We start from the raw sequence: 19,673 nt of genomic DNA, 5'->3' as shown, positions 1-19,673 counted from the left end.
TTACTGATTAGCCAGAGGTGGGCGGGGACTTAAAATTTCCCAGTATGAAAAATGAAGTTATAAGGTGGAGTGTGGTCTGGAATACCCTCCCCCAGCCCCATTCCCCAGTGCCACTGGTCCACTGGTCAGTGAGCAGCTGGCTATTCAGCCTCTCCAAGAAGCTCACATACCTACCTCTGCAGGAACCTGAGGAGCAGCTGTGTCTTTCCGCTGCTCACCCAGGTATGGAGTTAGGGCCTCAGAGGATGTACCAGAGCCTGGACTTGTAGGTGCCAGGTGGTCCTCACACCTCCCAGCTTGCTGCAGCTGCTCCTGCTAATGAGAGAGGGTCCCGACTGGGTACTTGAGTCGGTTTCAGCTGAACATGTCCAAATTTGAAAAGATCTTGCACACCACCAGCTGCCAGAGCTAAGGACTTCATACACGCAACTAATACACAAACATCCATACGTACACTTGTGCAAAATGAGCACAGACCCTATAGCCAGATAGATCTGCATTTAACTCCTGGCTTCACTACTCAGAAGCTGTGTGAGGGTAGGCAAATTATTTAATCTCTCTTATCTTTTTTCTCCATTTGCAAAATTGAAAGGCAGGATCTACATCATTCCATTATTTTGACAACTAAATATGTTAATGCTTATGAAATACTCTGTAGGAGGTGCTCGGCTCAACAGATGTTAGCCACGACCAATATTGCTTGAGCAGAAGTCAGACTGCTGGTGAACTTGGCCAGCTGGATCCCTCCAAAGAACCCCAAAGTAACTGAACATGCCTCTTAGTGGCAGACAGCTGTCATAGAATTCACGTCCTTTACTCTGGGATGGTGACGCCCTGCCCTCGGCAGTCACCCAGACAAAGGCATGTAAAAAATGGCAGCTGATAACAGCAGCTGCTCGAACGTAAGAGAAGTGACAGCCGTAGAGTAAGAAGGCTGTGGAAGAGATGCAGACTCAAAGCACAGCTGTCTGAGGCCACTTAGTGTCCTGGCCAGCTGCCCTCTATGTCCCTGGGGCCCCCCACGGATGCTCACCCTCCCATGTTGTGCCAGAGGACGTGTCCTGAGTCAGTGAGAAGAGGTTCATAGGGTTGATATACCAGCTTAAGGTAGTAAAGAACTGTGCAAAGGTTTAAAAGTATATATTCTCAAAGGTTTAAATGTGCTTTCCATTCTTTGATGCTGAAAGGAGTGTCATTTCCCGATGACATCACTTGTCAGGGAAATTTCAGCAAATGAGTCACATAATAATCAGGACTTCTTAGGATGCTGGTGAAGATTACACGGGGCTGCTCTTGGACAACATCCTGTTATCAAAGGAATATCATTAGTGTCTCATGTATGAAGTCTGAGCAGGGAAGAGTGAAGGGGCCGCAGTGTGAAGAAAAATGCACAAGCACCTCAGGGTAGCCTGGGACTGGTCTGTGACCCTCGCTCCCTGTTTGCCTGTCTGGGCTTTCTGACCATTTCTTCCAGGCCCTGCTGATGTGTCGCCTCCTCAGGAGAGCTTGGTGTGGTTTTAGCTTCTTTATGTCAAGGTCTCCTCTGCCTGACTAGCCAGGGGCTCATCACGGCTGTGCCAGCCCCAGTGTGGAAAGCCTGTGTACCATCACTTCCCTTCTGTCCTTTGTCACTCTCATCCTGAGGCCCCTCCCCATTTTGTGTGGCTGTCTCCTGGGGAGCACCTTTACCTGTACTTTTGGGGGCACTTCCTGACAGGAGCTCTGAGCATCCTGCTCACCATCATCCTCCAAGTCATCGAGATCAGATTCGCCCTCAGCAATGGGCACAGAGACCCACACGTTAGGATTGGTGATGAAGTCGCCGTGTTCCTCCCTGGGGTCCCTGAGACCTGGCAGTCCTCCAGGGCTCCCCGCAGCAGCCGCATTGGCAGCAATGTGGTTCTCGGCTTTGGAGATGGAGATGGAGGGTTTCATCCACAGCTGGGGCTCCGCCTTGGGCCAGGGGAGCAGGCAGGGCCTGCTGAAGAAGCTGCGAAGCGCCTGCTTGGTGCGTCGGCTGAACACCTGGATTCGTGCCAGGGCCACCTGTAGGTTGTTCACTTCCCCATCATCCTCTGGAGCAGTGAGGTTGTCGGCACTGAAAGAGTTCAGCAGCAGGGCGATGAACAGGTTGAGCACCTGAAGAAAAGGAATGGAATAAAAGACGGCTTGATCAAGGAGCTGAGTCCCTTACTCAGCCCACCTGGTGGGCAGCAGGATGGCAGGATCACCATAGGTGGCCCTCTCTCTCCATGTGTGCCCAGGATGCCTTGCTTCTTGGGAGAATGTGCATTCTGAGATCAGTTGGGGGGATGTCCTGGGTGACCTGACTCAGGAGAACAAGCCTCGTAAGCACATTGTCCACCACAGTGGAGGATCACCCTGCTGAGCAAAGGGACATTCAGGAACAATAGAGAGGAGCAGGCAGGGGCTTGCCCTAGGGCCACCCTTATCAGTTGAAGCCCTGCTTTCTGTTCCTCACTCTGGAATCCCAGGCACATCTCCTTGCTGCTTCCCCAACTTCATGCCCTTCTTCGGCGAGCAGGGAGTGGGGCTCCCTAATTTTCAGAGTAGATGTGAAGATATAAGGATGTCATTGTGCTCAGAGAGACAAACTTCCTGCATGCTAGGAGAGCTCATGGCTCTGCAGAGATGGTGAGTGAGCTCCACCTGGGAGAAAGGAGTAACAGACTGCCCCGACTTGGGGACGCAGGCAGGAAGCATCTCTGGCTTGGGGACCTGACTGGGAAAGATTTGAAGGGTCTGGATATGTTCTTTTATCTCTTCTCTTTGTTGAGTTTTCTCCTGTCTGTAAAACTTTAGACAAAAAGACTCCAAAATGGTGGACTTCCATGGCAATAGGAAAGTGATTCTTGGAAGATCATGTCCCCTCTGGTCCCCCCCCCCCCCCCCCCCCCAGAAAAACCAGAACTAGTCAGTTGCCCACAACTAGAGTGGGTGGAGCCAAGCTGAGGTCGAGGAGCCAGGCAGGGGTGGAGAAGGGGTGTTGGTACTAATTGGCAGAAAGGCCTGCAGAGGGAGTCCCCCAAACCTGGGAATAGAGTTGAAAAATAAGATCTGCTGGACACTGTCCAGTTTTTCTCTTTCCTTGTGCCCTGACTCTTTCCTCTTCTTTCTTGAAGAAATGTATCCTCCGAGCACCCCCAGATTGCAAGAGAGGGGATTTTTCCTTCAACAATGAACAGCTACCATTTATTGAGTTCCTAGACACTGCACTAGGTAATTTGCATATGCCATCTCCTGTCATTTAATTTCCCCAGTAAGCCCATGAGTAAGCATGTTTTTTAATTTATTTATTTTTTATTTTAAGGAAATCAGAGCTTAGGGAGAATTAGGTCTCTTGCTCTGGGTCACCCCGCCAGTCAATGTGGTGGGAGATTCCCCCCAGGACTTTCCTTCCCTGTCACATATGCTTGTTTCTATGAGTCAGGTCACTTCCCGTGGCATGCTTCATATTGCATGTCCCACGTGACTTTGAAAAGTTTTTAGACTTCTCAACCAGGGGGGGAATGTGGTCATAAAAATGCATTGGTCAAGGTTTTATAGGTGGCCCAGAAACCTTCTTCACTGGCCATGAGAGGGGACCCCAGTGGGGCTCCTGACTCACCACAAGGTTCCCCAGCACCATGACCGTCAAGAAGAGGATGAGGCATATGGATTTCTGGCTGACTTCCATGCAGGCCCACATGTTCTCGATCCACTCTCCACAAAGGATCCGGAAGACGATGAGGAAGGAATGGAAGAAGTCGTGCATGTGCCAGCGAGGCCACTCTTCACCTGGCACAGCGATAACATTCCGGTGGTCCCGGTAGTCATCCCCCAGGAGCTGCTTGCCCACCAGAGCGAAGATGAAGACAATGATGGCGAGGATGATGGTCAGGTTCCCCAGCGCTCCCACGGAGTTCCCGATGATCTTGATGAGTGTGTTTAAGGTTGGCCAGGACTTGGCCAGCTTGAAGACCCGCAGCTGGGGAGAAGCAGAGACTGTGAAGCCCTGGCAACTCTTCATCACCTTTCATCTAGCCTTGGCTGGAAACCAAAGTTCTGAGAAAAGTGCGTGGCCGCTCATCCGCTAAGCTGGGATGCTCCCTGGAAGTTGCTTTCAGAGACCTCTTTTTATAAGTCACTCAAAAATAGGATCAGCTATCTATGGTCCTTAAGTATCAATGTACTTCACTGACTGTCAATCAGGGTCTTATACTGCTCAGGGAGTCTCCTCATCTTTGTTCTATAGCCACGGGCCTGATCCCTCCCAAATGTCACTTGCAAATAGCTGGAGTCATCTAATTGGGTTCTGACTGATAGTGTGGACATGGAGACAAAAGGTAACACATATTGTTTCAGGCATAGCTATAAATTCCCTGCTCTTTCTCTTTCCCTTCCATGGTTACCACAGAGGCTACCCATTTAAAGTGGTGATATCCTAAGGCGGGATAATCCTGAATCCCCACATCACTTCTTGGAGTAAACACTCTCAGGAAAGCTTCCCTACCAGCACTGAATGTGCCGTGAGATATCGACCTCTAGTATGCCAACTCACAGACTTAGGGTTGTCACTGGAGCTAGTTATATTTATTTTGAGCAAGTGTAAAAATTGCATGCAGAAAAGATGTATTGCCATTTCAGAAACATTGATTGTGTGGCAGTGGCCCTCTGGTCATGTTGTGGACACAATGGAAACAGACTAGGAAGGCTTGGAAAGTGTTGATCTGTGTTATTCATTGGCAAAAAATATTCTCTGCAATAATTCTGGGGTAGATCAGTGTGCCGTCGTGAGCCGCAGCCCTAGGAGAAAAGTGGTAAACCTTAGTACTGTGTGTCCACTTGTGATTTGGTTTTACCATATTATAAGAAAGATATGAGTTTCAGAAAATATTTGGTTGATTGTATAAGACATGAAGGGAATAGAATCCAGAATTTTAAATCCTTGAAGATATGGGAATGTACTGTATTTCTAGATCCCAACAATAAGCTATGGATTAAATCTCAAAGTGTTGAAGACCTGTCAAATTTTCCAATGAAACGAGGTAACTCTCAGCAAGATTACATTAATGTGTTAGCCATTAATGTTTTTCTTTTGAGAAAGAAAAGACAGGAGGACAAAGAAGCAAAGAAAATAAAGCAGAATTAGGAACTATGTCAAAGAGTGGTGCTCTGAGTGTGTAGCACACAAAAGGTCTGAGCCATTTGAATTGATTTTGAAGGAATGGTATTGCACATGATCCCTGACTGAAAAGCTTTTGACTTTTAAAACCTAAGGCAAAATCTTGGTCCATTTTCCCTCAAGCAGAAGCACTTTTGCAGACTGGAAGGCCATCTTTGAGAGACCAGCAGAGTCGGTTCCTGAAGGAGTCCCAGCTAGCGACGCCTGATTTGCCTGATTTGTATCAGGCTAATGATATGACTGAGAAATAAACCTTTATTAGGGTTCAGCTACTAAGTTTTTGGGGTTGTTTATCAACCGCTAGCATTATTTGTTCACTGATTAATGACATTTTTTTTGTTGTTCTGGGCTCAACCCCATAAATGCCTGCACTCATCATCACTGAGCTACATCTTCATCTCCCTAATTGTTAAAAAGAGATAAAATTAAAATACTTATTGCATATGTACTGGGAAGGAGAAATTGGATGAAAATGTTCCTGGAGGAAAGGTGGAGACTTTAGCTAACTTTTGACTTGACTAATTTAACTGCTTATTGCTGTAGTTTCTAAGGGTAACTACTCAAAGAATAACACTGAGTATTTAGTTTTCCAAATCAGTAAAGGGGGAAATAAGACAAGGAAAATATAAAAATATACAATCTAAAATAAATCAAGAAGTGTGCGTGTGTGGGGGGATTGATCAATTTAATGATAAACATGTATTCAAATATGTCAGTATTTATGGTAAAACAGGTAGACTAAGTGCTTAGTGTCAATGTTTTGGGGGAGCTGCATTCCAACTCTGGCAGCAGGAGGGGACCAGTGTGCCCAACCCCCAGCCCGTGGTGACCATGCTCTCCCACCTGCTCAAAGGACACCAGGTCAAGCAGAATGAGCGCAAGAGCTGCAGAAGAGGAGGGCTTGAGACTATCACTTGCAGTGACCTGCCAGACAGAAGCTTGAGTGGATCACCTCAATGTGGGTGTGGCCCAGACCTGCATGAAGCAGAGAAAGCTGGACAGTGAGATGAAGATCTCAGGAGCAGCCCATTTGCTAAGGCAGACAGGTCAGTGGATCAGGATGGTGGAGAACTTCAACCAAGCACTCAAGGAAATCAGGGATGTGGAGAACTGGGCTGCGGAGCATCCAACTGGATAGGCCGACATATTGCCACTGCACTGGAATATGTCTACAAAGGGAAGCTGCAGTCTGTACCCGTCCTAGCCCCTCTTCCCTGCCCCCAACCACGTGCCTCACCCACAGAGGCAGGAGGGAAACTTACAGGTAACTGATGAATAAAACTCAAGTGTCCATTTCTAAAAAAAAAAATAAAATAAAATAAAAAAATAAAAGGCAAAGATTGTGCTGTTGGAACTGATAAGAACAACAACTCTGTCTTATAGCTATTGGCATAGAAATACTGGATTAGCACATAAAGACCTCTAAGTAGAAGTATGGATAAAAATATATTGGGCAGATTCTAAAACCAAAAGAAGAAGGGTTATTTAATTAACATCAGGCAAAGTCATTTTTTTAAAAGGCAAAACATTTATGAAGAAGGTCCATTTAATAATAAAAGTTTCAACTTTACTGGAAGATATAACAACTTAAAATAGGTATGCACTTAATAATGCAGACTCAAGACCAGCCAGATGAGAAACAGACCTGCCATAATCATGTGGGAGATATTTTTATACACCACCTTCTCTGTAATTGCCAGAACAAGCAGTCGACAATAATAACCAGGGATATAGAATGTACCGCATGATAAAATTTCTCTACCCAATGGGTATATACAGGGCATTGTACCCTACAGCTATGGAAGACACATTCTATTCAAGTGCATAAGAAACATTTCAATACACTGAGCCAAAGAGAAATTTCAATAGTATGCCAAAGCATTAAAATCATACGCATATTTTCTCTGACTATAATACAATTAACTAGAACTCAATAACATAAAGATAACTAGAAATACCACATACGTTTTGAAATTAAGAACCACACATCCATTAACCTTTGAGTCAAAGAATAATCAAAGTTGAAATTAGGAAATATTTAGAACCAACAAGAAGGAAAATTCTACATGTGAACGCAGTTCTTAGAAGGAAAGCGAGGTCTTGAATACATTGGAAAAGAAAATTGACTGCAAATTGCATCTTAAGAAAGTTGGAAAAGAACAAAATATGTAGCATTGAGGATGTAATTAAGATAAGATGCAGGATTAATTGAAAATAGGAAAACATCAATGGTTGCAGAGAGGATCAACAAGCTAAAGTTGGTTCTTTGAGAAAACTAATTAAATTGATGACCTTTGGCAGGACTAATGAAAGGATGAGAGAAAGCATGGGTCATTATTATTAAGAACAAAGTGGCAAAGGTATAGGTGACAGAGATCCTTAAAAGACAGCAGAAGATGTACAAGTCTATGCCAATAAACTTGAAACTTTAGATAGGAAGGAAAACTCTTAGAAAAACCCCTTAACCAAAACCAGTTTGAGAAATAGAAAACCTGACTAATTTTGCAGCCATTGAGAAAATTAAATCAACAGTGAAAAATCTTGACCTCCATATGGCTTCATAAGTGAATCCTACCAAACTTACTAGGAGCAATTTATCCCAGTCTCACACAAAGATTGGCTAGAGAAAAAGAGGAATATCCCTCAACTCTTTTTATGGAGATTAGCATAGTCTGCCTACCTTGATATCCAACCTGACAAGGACAAGATAAGTAAGAAAAATCACAGGCTAAATATCATTCATCAATATGGATGTAACATGGTAAGCAAATCATCAGCAAACTGAATCTTGCAATGTATTAACAAAAGTATCAAGATCAAGATGGGTGTATCCCAGGAATGAAAAATTCTTTTTTTAACGTTATAAAACCTATTAATATAATTTGCCACTTTAATAGGTGAAAGGAGAAAGTCTTGTGATTATCTTAATGTGATTATCTTGCAGGCAGAACAATGATGTGATAAAATCAAATGCCCGTTCATGACAAACAGTCTTAGCCAAACAGAACTTCCTAAACTGATAAAGGCTTTTTTTAAAAAAAAAAATTTTTTTTTAAAAAGCCTGCCACAAATGTCAGACTTGGTGAAATATTGAAAGCATTCTCTTTGCAATCAGGAAAATAGAAAGGATGCCTGCTATTAAATGCATATTTTCAACAGTGTACTGGATGTCCTAACCAGCACAGTAATGCACAGTAAAAAAGAATCAAATGGTAGAAGGATTAAAAGAGAAGAAATAAAACTCTTCATTTGCACATGACATACTTGTGTTAAAAAAATTTAAAAACTATGTAGGTAAATCATCAGATTTAATAAAAGAGGCTTTTGGAATCCAAAATATTAAATGTCAAAATACTAACAAAAAGTAAGAAAAGAACATTTAAAAAATGTAAGATCCTTATGGGGAACATCATAAAGACGCTGTAGAAAAATCATAAAACTTTATAGAGAGATTGGAAATAAATGAATGGACTATCTTCATGGATCAGAAGACTACATCTTACAAAGTTTACATTTCTTCTCAAATTGACTTATAGATTACTGAAGTCCCAATGGGAAAAAAAAAAAAAAAAAAACATACCCCAAGAGTTTTGTGTATTTGTTGGTATGTAACATGGCAAGCTGATTCTTGCTGAATATGAAAGTTCAGGGGCTGAGACACTCAAGAGTAAAATGAGGTCGAAGACTTGACTTACGGACACAGACATATTCAAAGCTGCAGTGTGGGATTGGGACAAAGCTAGACCAATGAATTAAGGAAGCAATGCCTTGAATGATGGCATGAGAACTGATGCTGTTGTTGTGGGAGAAAGAAGGAAGACAGACATGGAACTTCCATTACTTCCCTCTTTCCTCCTCCTTCCTTCCTTTCTTTCCTTCCATCAGTCAGCAGGTATTTATTGAGTTCTTACTTATGTGCTGGGCCTTGTGCTAGGCCCTTGGGATGGAAGGGCAAACAAGAAGACTCTGGGTCTAGAGACATGGGATATTCAGATGTAGTCATTATACACTGTGAAGGACAGGTTGATTTGATGAGGGAATGCATTGTTCGCTAGCAGGGGTGGGGAGGTTCCCCGTAAGAGGACATGGAGTTGAGCCCAGAAAGTTGAGAATTACCGAGCTAAGTGAAGACTAGGGGAAAAGCATTCTAGATAGAGGGGATAAGTATAAAAGGCCCAAATTCAGGAAAAATCTTATTTCTAGTGAGGGAGAAGAGGTCTCTCTGGCTGTTGCAAAGGCGGCAAGAGGAGGTTGCTTGGCGAGACAGGCAGGGCTGGATCACGCAGAACTTTTACACTATATTAAGGACTTCAGATTTTATTCTCAGAGCAATGGGAAACCATGAGAAGTTACTTGTAACAAATATAATTTACCAACCTAAGATGTTGGTAACGGGGAAACTGTGGATGCGTGCATGTTTTTTTTTTTTTTGTGCAAGGGGTGTGGGTGGAGACGGGGGTGATGGTATAGGGGAGCTCTCTGTCCTGTCTGCTCATTTTTTCTGAAAAATCTAAATCTGTTCTGAAAAATCAAATCTAGTGATTAAAACTGACCAACTGGACTACATTTTCCTCTGGTAATTCCCACAGTTCAGGTGCAGGCACGGCAGTGGGAATATTTGACTTTGACTCGGGAATAGGACTCTGTACAACGCAAAGATGCTTTAAGAGCCGAGGAGAAAGATGAGTTTATGGTCAAGGCCATAAGGATGATGAACCATGAAACCTAAGCCAAGTCATGTAGGAAGTGGAACAGACCCCAGGAAAGTATGTGGCAAGGGAAGTGGAGTTGATCAGCAGATTAAGATCAGAAGGTGAGGGAGGGGGCATGCACCGGAAAGATTCTGTTGACCCAGGTTGTAAAGTAAACCTCCTTTTTTTTTTTTTTGGTCATTACTGACTTGAGACTTTGTGGGCTCAGAACAAAGTGACATGTAGACCTTAAAGCGCCAAACTTGTGTTTCCCTAAACATCCCCCAAATATTCAAATTCTATTAGAAAGCTAGTTTTGGGCCCTGCCCAGGGCGGAGGAGTGTGGAGTCCTGCTTCCATCTTACACTAGCTGTGAGCATGCGGGCCTGCCACTTGTCATCATCTTCTACATACCTAGAAAAATTTGTCCTCCTGAAAGTGTGACTTAATTATAATCTAAAATTTCCAGGTCACATGAAAAGAGTCCTGCAGGCCTGCTCTGCTCTTCTCCTCCCTGGGATTGGGTGGTAAGGTTATTGGGAGGCACTACCAGCTTAGGCAGACTGAATCAACCAATGGGATTAGGGCAAGAATGTCTCAGTGCATTGATCTTTAAGTGTGATGATTTTAAAAATTGAATTACTAGTCAATATTAATAATATTCATGCAATAATAGAGATTTCTGGTTTCTCATGGAAAAATTGGAAACTCTGACTCTCATGAGCAGGTCACTTCTTTGGTATAAGTTGCAAGGACTTATTGCATTAACATTCCTCCCCTGGTGTTGTGAATTGGGCTGGTCTGCCTGGGTGGGAATGAGTTGTCCTTGTTTGTTTATCTGAGGCGAATATCCGGGACCAGTCCCTCTTCCTTGGCCAGCTTTATTGCATTGCCTGCAGCCATTTGAGTTTGCCACGCCAATTCCAGGGCAACCAGGCTCAGGGCTCAGCTCTGTCTTCCTAACCCCCATGATTAGGTCCTAAGCAGCCTTTCTGTCCTTGTTCTCCTGAACCAAGTGACCTCTTCAGCCTGTGGATGCCCAACACTTGGCAGAACTTTCTATTCTCACTTGGTGAGATCGCTGGCCACTCTTGCCTTCAATTTGTCACCTCTCTCCAAAACTAGACACAGAGCCCCTAGTTGGCACTAAGAGAATACTGAGAACAAGGGACTCCTGTGCTAAAAAGTCATGTCATTTCTTCAGGCCTCTCGCCTACTCCCAAGAGTCAGCAAGATGCCAAGATTCTTCCAGATGGTCTGGGGACATGGGAGACTCCAGTGACTCCAACCTGGCCTCCTGGGAATCTGACAGATTTGGGTGACAGATGCAGCTCCGCTGAGAGTGGGTGGCCTGCAGGCAACGGGTCAGGAGTGACTTGAATAGGGGAACTTCTGCAGAGGATGTCCTGGAGCTGAGTCTGGAGAAGAGTCGGGACATGAGCCTAATGGGAGGTAGTTTTCGGCTGATGTGGAGTGCCAGATATTGGGCTGTGATTTGGGGAACCAGGGAGTGGGAGAATGACTTTTTTAAGGCAGGAAGGACCTGGGACTCAGGAGTCCGGCAACCTGGATTTAAGGTCAGGTCTGCTGCTTGCTGGCTCTCTTGGAGGCTGGGAGACTTTGGGGTCATCATTTAACCATTATGTCTCAGTTTTCCTCATCAAAATAATCCCTGGGATACTAAAAGCCACCATCTCAGGTTTGTTGTGAGTGTCAGATGAGATACATTAGGTCAATGGCATAGCAACATGCCTCACACAGCTAAGTGCTAAATAAATATTAGCTGCTTCAATTTATTGTCATTATTACTATTTGGTAGGAGAACAGGATGGTTCTTGGAGGGTTCCCATTGGTGAAGAGGGGATCCAGGCCTCCAGAGGAAAAGGCATGTCCATACTTGGAGTCTGGGTAAAGCTGGGACCAGAGAACCAAGTCTCCGGGCTCTTAGGAGCCATGCCCTGGAGGAAGGGGAAGTTGACTGGTAGAATCCTCAAAGGACAGTGCCTGTCTCCAGGGGTCAGCTTCCCTCCATCTGGGTGGCCATTTCCCAAGGGGCCAAGAGAAGACATTACCAAGCGGAAAGTCCGCAGCACAGACAAGCTTCCCTTCTTGGCCACGCTCAGCTCCAGCAGGCTCACGGTAACAATGACACAGTCGAAGATATTCCACCTCTTCTGGAAGTAGTAGTAGGGGTCGAAGGCAATGATTTTGAAGACCATTTCAGCAGTAAAAAATATGGTAAAGACCTGCGGAGGGAAACAAGTGGTCATCACAGGGGGGTCTTGGGGTGAGGGGACAATGACAAGAGGACAACAGGGAAAATGTCAGGTTGGCAATGTAGTGAATCCTCGTATCTTTGTTGTGTTCCATTTCTGTATTGACTGTGGGCTTTTGAGGATTGGAAATGGCAACAGTGTGGCAGAAGATGGCAATTTCTGGACCCAGGCTTGGGGCGTGTGCATAGAATCAGAAGGCAGGCTTCAGTTTTGGCGTATGAACGGCAGCAGAAGTGGAGTGAATGGATACTGGTAAGATAATATAACTATCTTACATCATTACGTTAATAGGGGGCCAGTCTGGTTCAGTAGTTAAAAAGCATGGGTGGGTGGTGGGACAACACAGACCTAGATAAAAGTCCCAACTCAGCCATTTCTGGCTTGGGTAAGCTTGGAGAGGTAATGCAGCCTTTTTATACCTCAATTTCTTCATCTACAAAATGGGTGTAAAATGAGCTAATGCTTATGCAGTTGTTAGCAAAGGCCCTGGCAGATGGTAATTCCCTGATACACAACAGTAATGAAGAATAATAATAGACAGTCTCTAAGATTCTTTTTGGCTCTGTGTGTCTTTAATTGCCTTAAATAGGACAGAATTCTGACATTGAGAGAGGTCAGTGTCAGGCTCATACAGTGTCATACAGAAGCCAGCAGGGTAGCAGCCAGGCAAAGAAGAAGGCAAAAAGACCAGGTCAGGGGCTCCCCTGCACCACTGTCTGTCCTGTCATTAGGGCCTTGTCTGGCCTGGGGAACCAGGGACTTGGGAAACTGGCTATCACATCTCTGTTCAAGAAGGAAAAGGCCAAGAATGTTCATTATGCACCCAAGGCCACAGCAGGGTAACCATGTGATACAAAGGGCGCCTACTGAGCGCCCTCTGCAGGCAGCACAGTGTAGGGAGTGAGCATGGGGTGAGGTCTCGTGCCTTGGAGAGACCTGGCTAACAGTGCTTCCACTCTCACCAGCTGTGCAGTCTTAGGCAGGATACTTACCCTCTCTGAGTCCTAGAGCTTTCTTTTGCGATGTGACAGTGATGAAGACCTTATGGTGTTGTGATGTTGGGTAGCATTCCTAAAGCCACCCTGACTCATCAAAGACACACCTTCTTTCCTTTTTTCTTCCTTTCTCTCTGAAAAATGATCCTCTGCCCTGACACATGGGGGAAAGGCTTCTTTTCTCTCTTGCCTCAACTTCTCCAATGTAAAATCAGGGTGTGGGTTCAAAGGTTTCAAAGGCCTATACCTTAAGTCTCTCTGAGGTCTAATGCTGACTTCTTAGAAAAAAAAAGTGTCCCCTCTCTTTCCATTTTCCCTTTTCATGTCAACTTTAAATAGAATAGAACCCCCTTTTTGTACTGGGGATTGAATCCAGAGGTGCTTACCCACTGAGCCACATCCCCAGCATTTTTTTGTATTTCATTTAGAGACAAGGTCTTGCTGAGTTGCTTAGAGCCTCACTAAGTTGCTGAGGCTGGCTTTGAACTTGTGATCCTCCTGCCTCAGCCTCCCTAGCCACTAGGATTATAGGCAGGTGCCACTGCACTGGGCTAGAATATAACCTCTTAGTTCAGGTGCTACTCAAAGAGAAGGCACACTCATGCCACCCTGTGCTGAAACCGCAGCCCCCATCACATCTGGGTTAAGGGGAAGGGGCAGGTTTCCAGGAAGTAGTCACACTCTCTCTGGGACCCTCACTAACCTTTAAGGGGGTCACAAGAGCTCTCAGGTCCTTGTACAGCTGGTAGACCAACTCCAGTGGGGTGGAGCCTAACACAGACCTGGAGGCAAGACCCTAATCCTTCTGAGTGTCTGCTTAGCCACGCACAGTCGCAGGGCCTGCAGGGTGGTTTAGCCCACCGGGTAAGAAGCGTGGGCTTGGGAGCCAATCTACTGTGTTCAGATCCCAGTGCTGACACTTACTCACCCCTATAATTTGGGCAAATGATTTAACCTTCCATGTCTCAGTTTTTTCCATCTGTGAAGGGGGATAATAATAGCACCTACCATGAAGGGTTCTAGTGAAAAAAGTTGGATAAGCCTTGAGAAGCATCTGAGACCATGTCTCAGGGTAAGTGTTCAAATAAAGTTAGCTATTAATATTCCTGTGAATAGAGTAAGGTTGGGGGCAGCTGTCTCCTTCTGAGTCAGCTACTTTATTCAGTGTGCAGTGAAACCCAGTATGGATTGTATCTTGTTGAAGCAAATAATATTAAGGAATTAATGGAGGAAAATTTAAAGTCGCATCATGTCTAAGTTAGACGCAAGAACCAAGTTCTGACTCCCCGATGCTCTGGCTATGATAGCACATGCATTTCCATGTCTCCACCCCTCTCTGTCTTTCCCTTCCCTCTTCCACTATTTCTGTCCTTCAATGACAACATTGAAAATCATAACTATGGTTCATAACAGTCATACAAGTAATTAAAGAGGAAGGAAACTTACAAGACCATAGATTGTCTTTCAATGAGAACGTGACATTTGTTCTCATTGGAAGGTAGAGGGCACTGAGATCCAGAGTATTCTAGTGACTGTCCTACATTCTACAAAAGAGAACCAGCTGCTTCTAGCTCAGGACTTCCTCCATCCACTTTCCTGTGTTTGCTCATCGCTGAGCAATTCCCACCTGCTCATCCTGGTTCCTCCAGACGTGACCTCCTAAAGCCAACGTCCACACTCTCCTGCACAGCCACTCTGCCTTCAGCTAATGAGATCGCCAACCACTGAGGTCATGCCCCGCCACCCCCTCCGCGGTAGCCTGGCGGTCACTCACGATGTTGCCTACGTGGAGCATGGTTTCGAAGGCAGTGCTCATGCCATGGTGCTCCATGGCCATGAAGACGGTGTTCACCACGATGCACAGGGTGATGGTGAGTTCTGCAAAGGGGTCCGTCACCAGCCCAAAGAGAGCTGTCTTGAGCTTCACCCAGGTCGGGCAGCACTCCCAGATCAGATACTTCTGAGCCAAACTGGTCAAGCAGGGTGGGCATCGCTGTTGAGAATCCTCCAGTTCTGCATTACGGGTGGGGTCAATGATAGCTGTCAGTCATGGGTCACTTTGGAGCCCCATCCCGCTGTCAGGCCCTGACATTGTCATACTAATAACCACCACCTCCAAAATCTTGACTTCAGCCCTCCCTCTCCCTGACTATCATTTCCTGCTTGCTGAGCGTCTGTAGACCTGTAACCGCGACCCAATCACTGCCGCATGCAGTCCTTCAGACCACCGACCTCACACATTCTTACCGCCATTTCCAATGTCATGTCCTAACTTCTCATCTTTTCTTTTTGTTGACAATAAAAGCTTTCTTTTATGGCACGTTGTGCCAATATGTATGTTAATAAAACCAGAAGTTAAAAAAGAAGATATTACAGTATAAACATGCAAAAATAATGAGTGATTCTTTTTAAGTTCATTAATGCATTTTTGAAACCCTAGATCTACACGTTGGTCTGCTGTAGAAACAAATAATGTTACAATTAAATCACAAATAACAACAAGGAGAGCAATTAAAGTGAATAAACTTTTCAGGGTATGACTCAACTCAGTAGAATATTTCATGTGTGAGTGAAAATTTGACCTTACCAAACAAAAATATTACACCTCACAGTTTTACTGTTGTTTTTAATTTTTAAAAATTTGTTCTAATTGGTTATACATGACAGTAGAATGCACTTTGACATATCATAAGTAAGTAGAGTCTAACTTCTCGTTATTCTGGTTGTACTTGATGTAGAGTTACACTGATCTGGTAATCATATATGCACATGGGGTAATAATGCCAGATTCATTACACTCTCCTTCCTACCTCTCTGCCCCCCTCCCTTTACTCCCCTCTGCCTAATCCAAGCTACCTCTCAGCCTTCCAGGCCACTATTTCTTCCTTCCTCCTCTCTCCTCCAATCCCTAGCTCCTCACTCTCTGCTCTTGAGCTCCCTTTTATTTCACTCGAAATGCAAAACAGCTTACAGAAGAACTTTCTCTTCTTCCTACCACCAGGTCTCCAAAGTATCCAATCCACCCCAACATCTGCCTTCACATCCCTCTGTGCCTCCTCCTCTCTCCCGTGAGGCGCCTGCCCCTCCCGCCTGCTCAAGACCTGTCCTGTCCCCGTCTCTCCTTTCTGGACTGTCTCCATCAGCATGTAAACATGCTTCAGTGATGTCTCGACTTTGAAGAAGCTCTTCCTGGATCCCGTGCTCTCCTTCATCTACTGAACCTTTACTAGCAAACTTCCTTATAAAATTTTTCTCCTTTTAGCCTTCACCTTCCCACCTGCTCTTCTCTTTACAGACCCTGGAATCTGGCTTTTCCTTCCAAACTCAAACTGTTAATTTCTAGTGCTCTTCTTATCCACCGCTCATAGCATTTGACAGGATCTGTCATACTCTCCTTGAAACCTGATGTCCATTGGCTCCCAGGACATCATGATCTCTTGTTTTTCCTCCAAGGTCAGTGATGGCTTCTTCTCAGTTTCTCTTCCTGTCTCGCTCTTCCTTTCCTGTCTTTAAGCGTTGGAGAACTCACAAATTCTGTCTTTAGTCTGTCTTTCATCCTCTCTCTAGGTAATTTCTTTGAATCCTATGACCTTAAAAATTTCTATGCTGATCCTCCCAAATTATATATCCAGTTTCTTCTCTCCCACTTGAACACCAGGCTCATCTCTCTGGCTTCCTCTGTCAAATTTCTGCTTGGATATGTAGATAAGGGGCAATTTCATAGCTTTGGGGTAATCTGTAAATTCTGCCTTATGACATGCACCCTATAGATGTACCAGCCCATGTGGGCAAAGAAGATAATGTCCATTATTTACAATGATCACAAAAAAATGAAATAACTAGAAAGGTACATTACAAAAAAGGATGAAGCAGATTTGTGATGATATAAAACTATATATATATGGAATGTGTGTGCTTATATATGCATAGAACACTGTTTGAAGGACTCAGGAGAAACTGGAAGGAGACGCATTGGTAGACTGGGGAACAGGGATGATCTCTAGTGGGAGGGATGAAGTTTTCATTGTACACACATTTGTAGTATTTGCATATTTTTACAATATGCATTTTTTCAAAATAAAGTGAGTTTATAGAAATAGTTGCATGATCCCAAATTCTGCTAGTGCCTCATTGGTAGTTAAAATTTTTGTATTTAGTTAGATTAGCTAACCGTGCCTCATTGGTAGTATTTTGTATGTAGTTAGATTTATCATGTGTTTCTTCATCCTTTGCCTTTCTCACTGCAAGTCTTAAAAAACACTATTTGTGTTTCCTTCTTTCTTTTATTGTTCATTTAAATCTTTGATGCATTTGTAGTTTATTTTGGGTAAAGGCAAAGATATTGATCCAGTTCATTTCCCCCAATCTCTGCTTATTGGTGTCAACAAGGATTTGAAATGTCATTTTGTCACAAGCTTTTTCCCATATTTATCCACATATTTTCATAAACCTGTCTATTTTTCTTCCATTGATCAAATTATTCATTTTCACTCTCATGCTGCTTTAATTACCTGCTGTGGATTTTTGAAACTACAGATATCAAAGCAGGCAGAGCAGAGTTCTCTAAAGAAGTTGGCACAACCTGGGAGCAAAATCAATAATCTCTATTTAGAACAGAAGTGCAGTTTCCCTGGACTATTTTGGCACTAAAAAGAAACACAGGACGTGGTACTGAATGAGGAAGCTTGCCGATATGCCATTTTGTTAGGAAGCAGCCTGCCTGTGAGGCATCACAGGAAAAAAGACTCAGATTTGTGAGCATCATTTACGTGGCTGATATCAATGGCTGAGAGACAGAGAGGCTAAAACAATCACATGCTTACTAGATTCATGTATGATTCTTCCCCTCTCCAGGAGAATCTTTAGAAAGAATTTTCCCCAGCCTCAGTGAAAGAGGTGTCCTCTTCCTGACAATGGCCAATGTTTCCACTTGTGCATAGTCTCGTGGCACTTGAGGAATCTACTGAACATTCCCTCTTCTCCCATAATCTTCAATCTCTCCCATTCTCTCAGATCCTCCCCATCAGCATGCAAATATGCTCAAAACAAACAACCCAAACCTCCTTCAACTCAGCCTGCTCCCTGGTGTCATCTTACTCTTCCTCCCCTTTATAGACAAACTGCTTCAAAAAAATTGTCTGCAACCAATATCTCCATTTCTACCCCCTCCCTCATTCTTCAAGCCTCTTCAATGTGGCTTCTGTTGATTCTCCTTCTCTGCCATCTGTCTTGCTCATGTTGCCAAAGACATCCATGCAACTGAAGCCCCTGGATGCCCTTCAGGGTACATTTTACCTGAATAGCATTGCTTCTGTTTATCTTTCTATTATTCCTGAAGGAATTGAGACTCTTGGCTCTGCATTGTGTTCTGAGGCATCTCTTATACTGACTCCTTCCTTCTTAGTCTCCCCTGTTGGTTTCATCTCTTCTGCTTAACTATTAAACCTTGTAGTTTCCTACTTGATCCCTGCCGTGGCATCATGTCCTCCGACATATTTTCAAAATTACCACATTGCTTCAAAGTGCTATCAAATATGCATCTCTGGGCCACCCTCCTCAACTAAGTTCTAGGACCATTTATCACAAAGCCAATTTCCTACTGGACATTCCTACCTGGATTTCCAAAGTCACCTGACACCCAACATGTCCCAGACTCAACTCCTGATCACCCCTGCTCATCTCTCCCCAGTAAAACCCCCTCCTCCACAAAGAGGTCCCTTGTTGAGCGTTTGCACTGACCACCCTTCAGTTGCTTATACCAGAGCCATGTGCGTTATCAGGTCCTGAATCTATGCTCCTCAGATACCTTGGAAATCTTCCATTTCCCGTTGTCCCTGCTGCCACCACCCAGAGTCAGAGTGCGGCCCCCTCTCCCTTGGTTTCCTCCTAACTGGTTTTCCTGCCAGCACCCTTTCCCTCCTAATTCCATTTTCTCTGACTATTCAGAGTAACCTTTATAAATGCAAATGTAGCTCCCCTGCCTCCAGTCCTTTAATGGCAACTAGCTGCTCTTAGGATGAAGTCCAATGCCTTTCCTATGGTCTAGGAGGTTCTGTAGACCTGGCCCCAGACCATCACTCTAGCCTTATTTGAGCCCCTCTCCTCCCTGTTAGATATGTGCCAGCTACAACTTAAATGGCTTTTCATTTCTGCTTCAGGGTATTTCTTCCTGAAATACTTCCCTGAACCCAGGCTAAACTTACTTCACTTCCCTAAGCATCCTGTTCTTCTCCTTCAAGACTCTCAGCACCCCACTAATAACTTGTTCCATGCCAATCTCTCCCACCAAGCACGAGGACAGCTGTACTCACTGCTGTGATCCTGCTTCTGGTCTTCTGGTTTGGACAATTGTCAAATCTCGGCTTGTATGCCCAAGCATAGATAGCTCACATGCCTTGTGCTCAGTGAATTGCCAAGTTCTTGGCCAAACTTTCTCAGGCACCATCACTCCCAGAGAGGTGGCCTCTAAATCCTATTATGACTGACAGCATGAGGTATCCTTCATCTATCCCATAGGCATAATGGA

The 19,673-nt window shown here is 44.4% G+C and overlaps 1 protein-coding gene across 1 annotated transcript in view; it reads right to left on the bottom strand.

Annotated features, from left to right (window-relative positions):
• Nucleotides 1-19,673, bottom strand: part of SCN10A (sodium voltage-gated channel alpha subunit 10) — a gene marked incomplete at its 5' end in the record, with an annotated part of 94,377 nt that overhangs the window by 26,301 nt on the left and 48,403 nt on the right. The window contains 5 exon segments of the mRNA XM_079115630.1: nt 175-315; nt 1,690-2,139; nt 3,629-3,988; nt 11,949-12,122; nt 14,922-15,160. Coding sequence (XP_078971756.1) covers nt 175-315; nt 1,690-2,139; nt 3,629-3,988; nt 11,949-12,122; nt 14,922-15,160 — 1,364 coding nt within the window.

The sequence above is a fragment of the Sciurus vulgaris genome (assembly GCF_902686455.1).
Source record: "Sciurus vulgaris genome assembly, chromosome: 16".
NCBI classification, from domain to species: Eukaryota; Metazoa; Chordata; class Mammalia; order Rodentia; family Sciuridae; genus Sciurus; species Sciurus vulgaris.
This window is presented reverse-complemented; position numbering and strand designations above follow the sequence as displayed.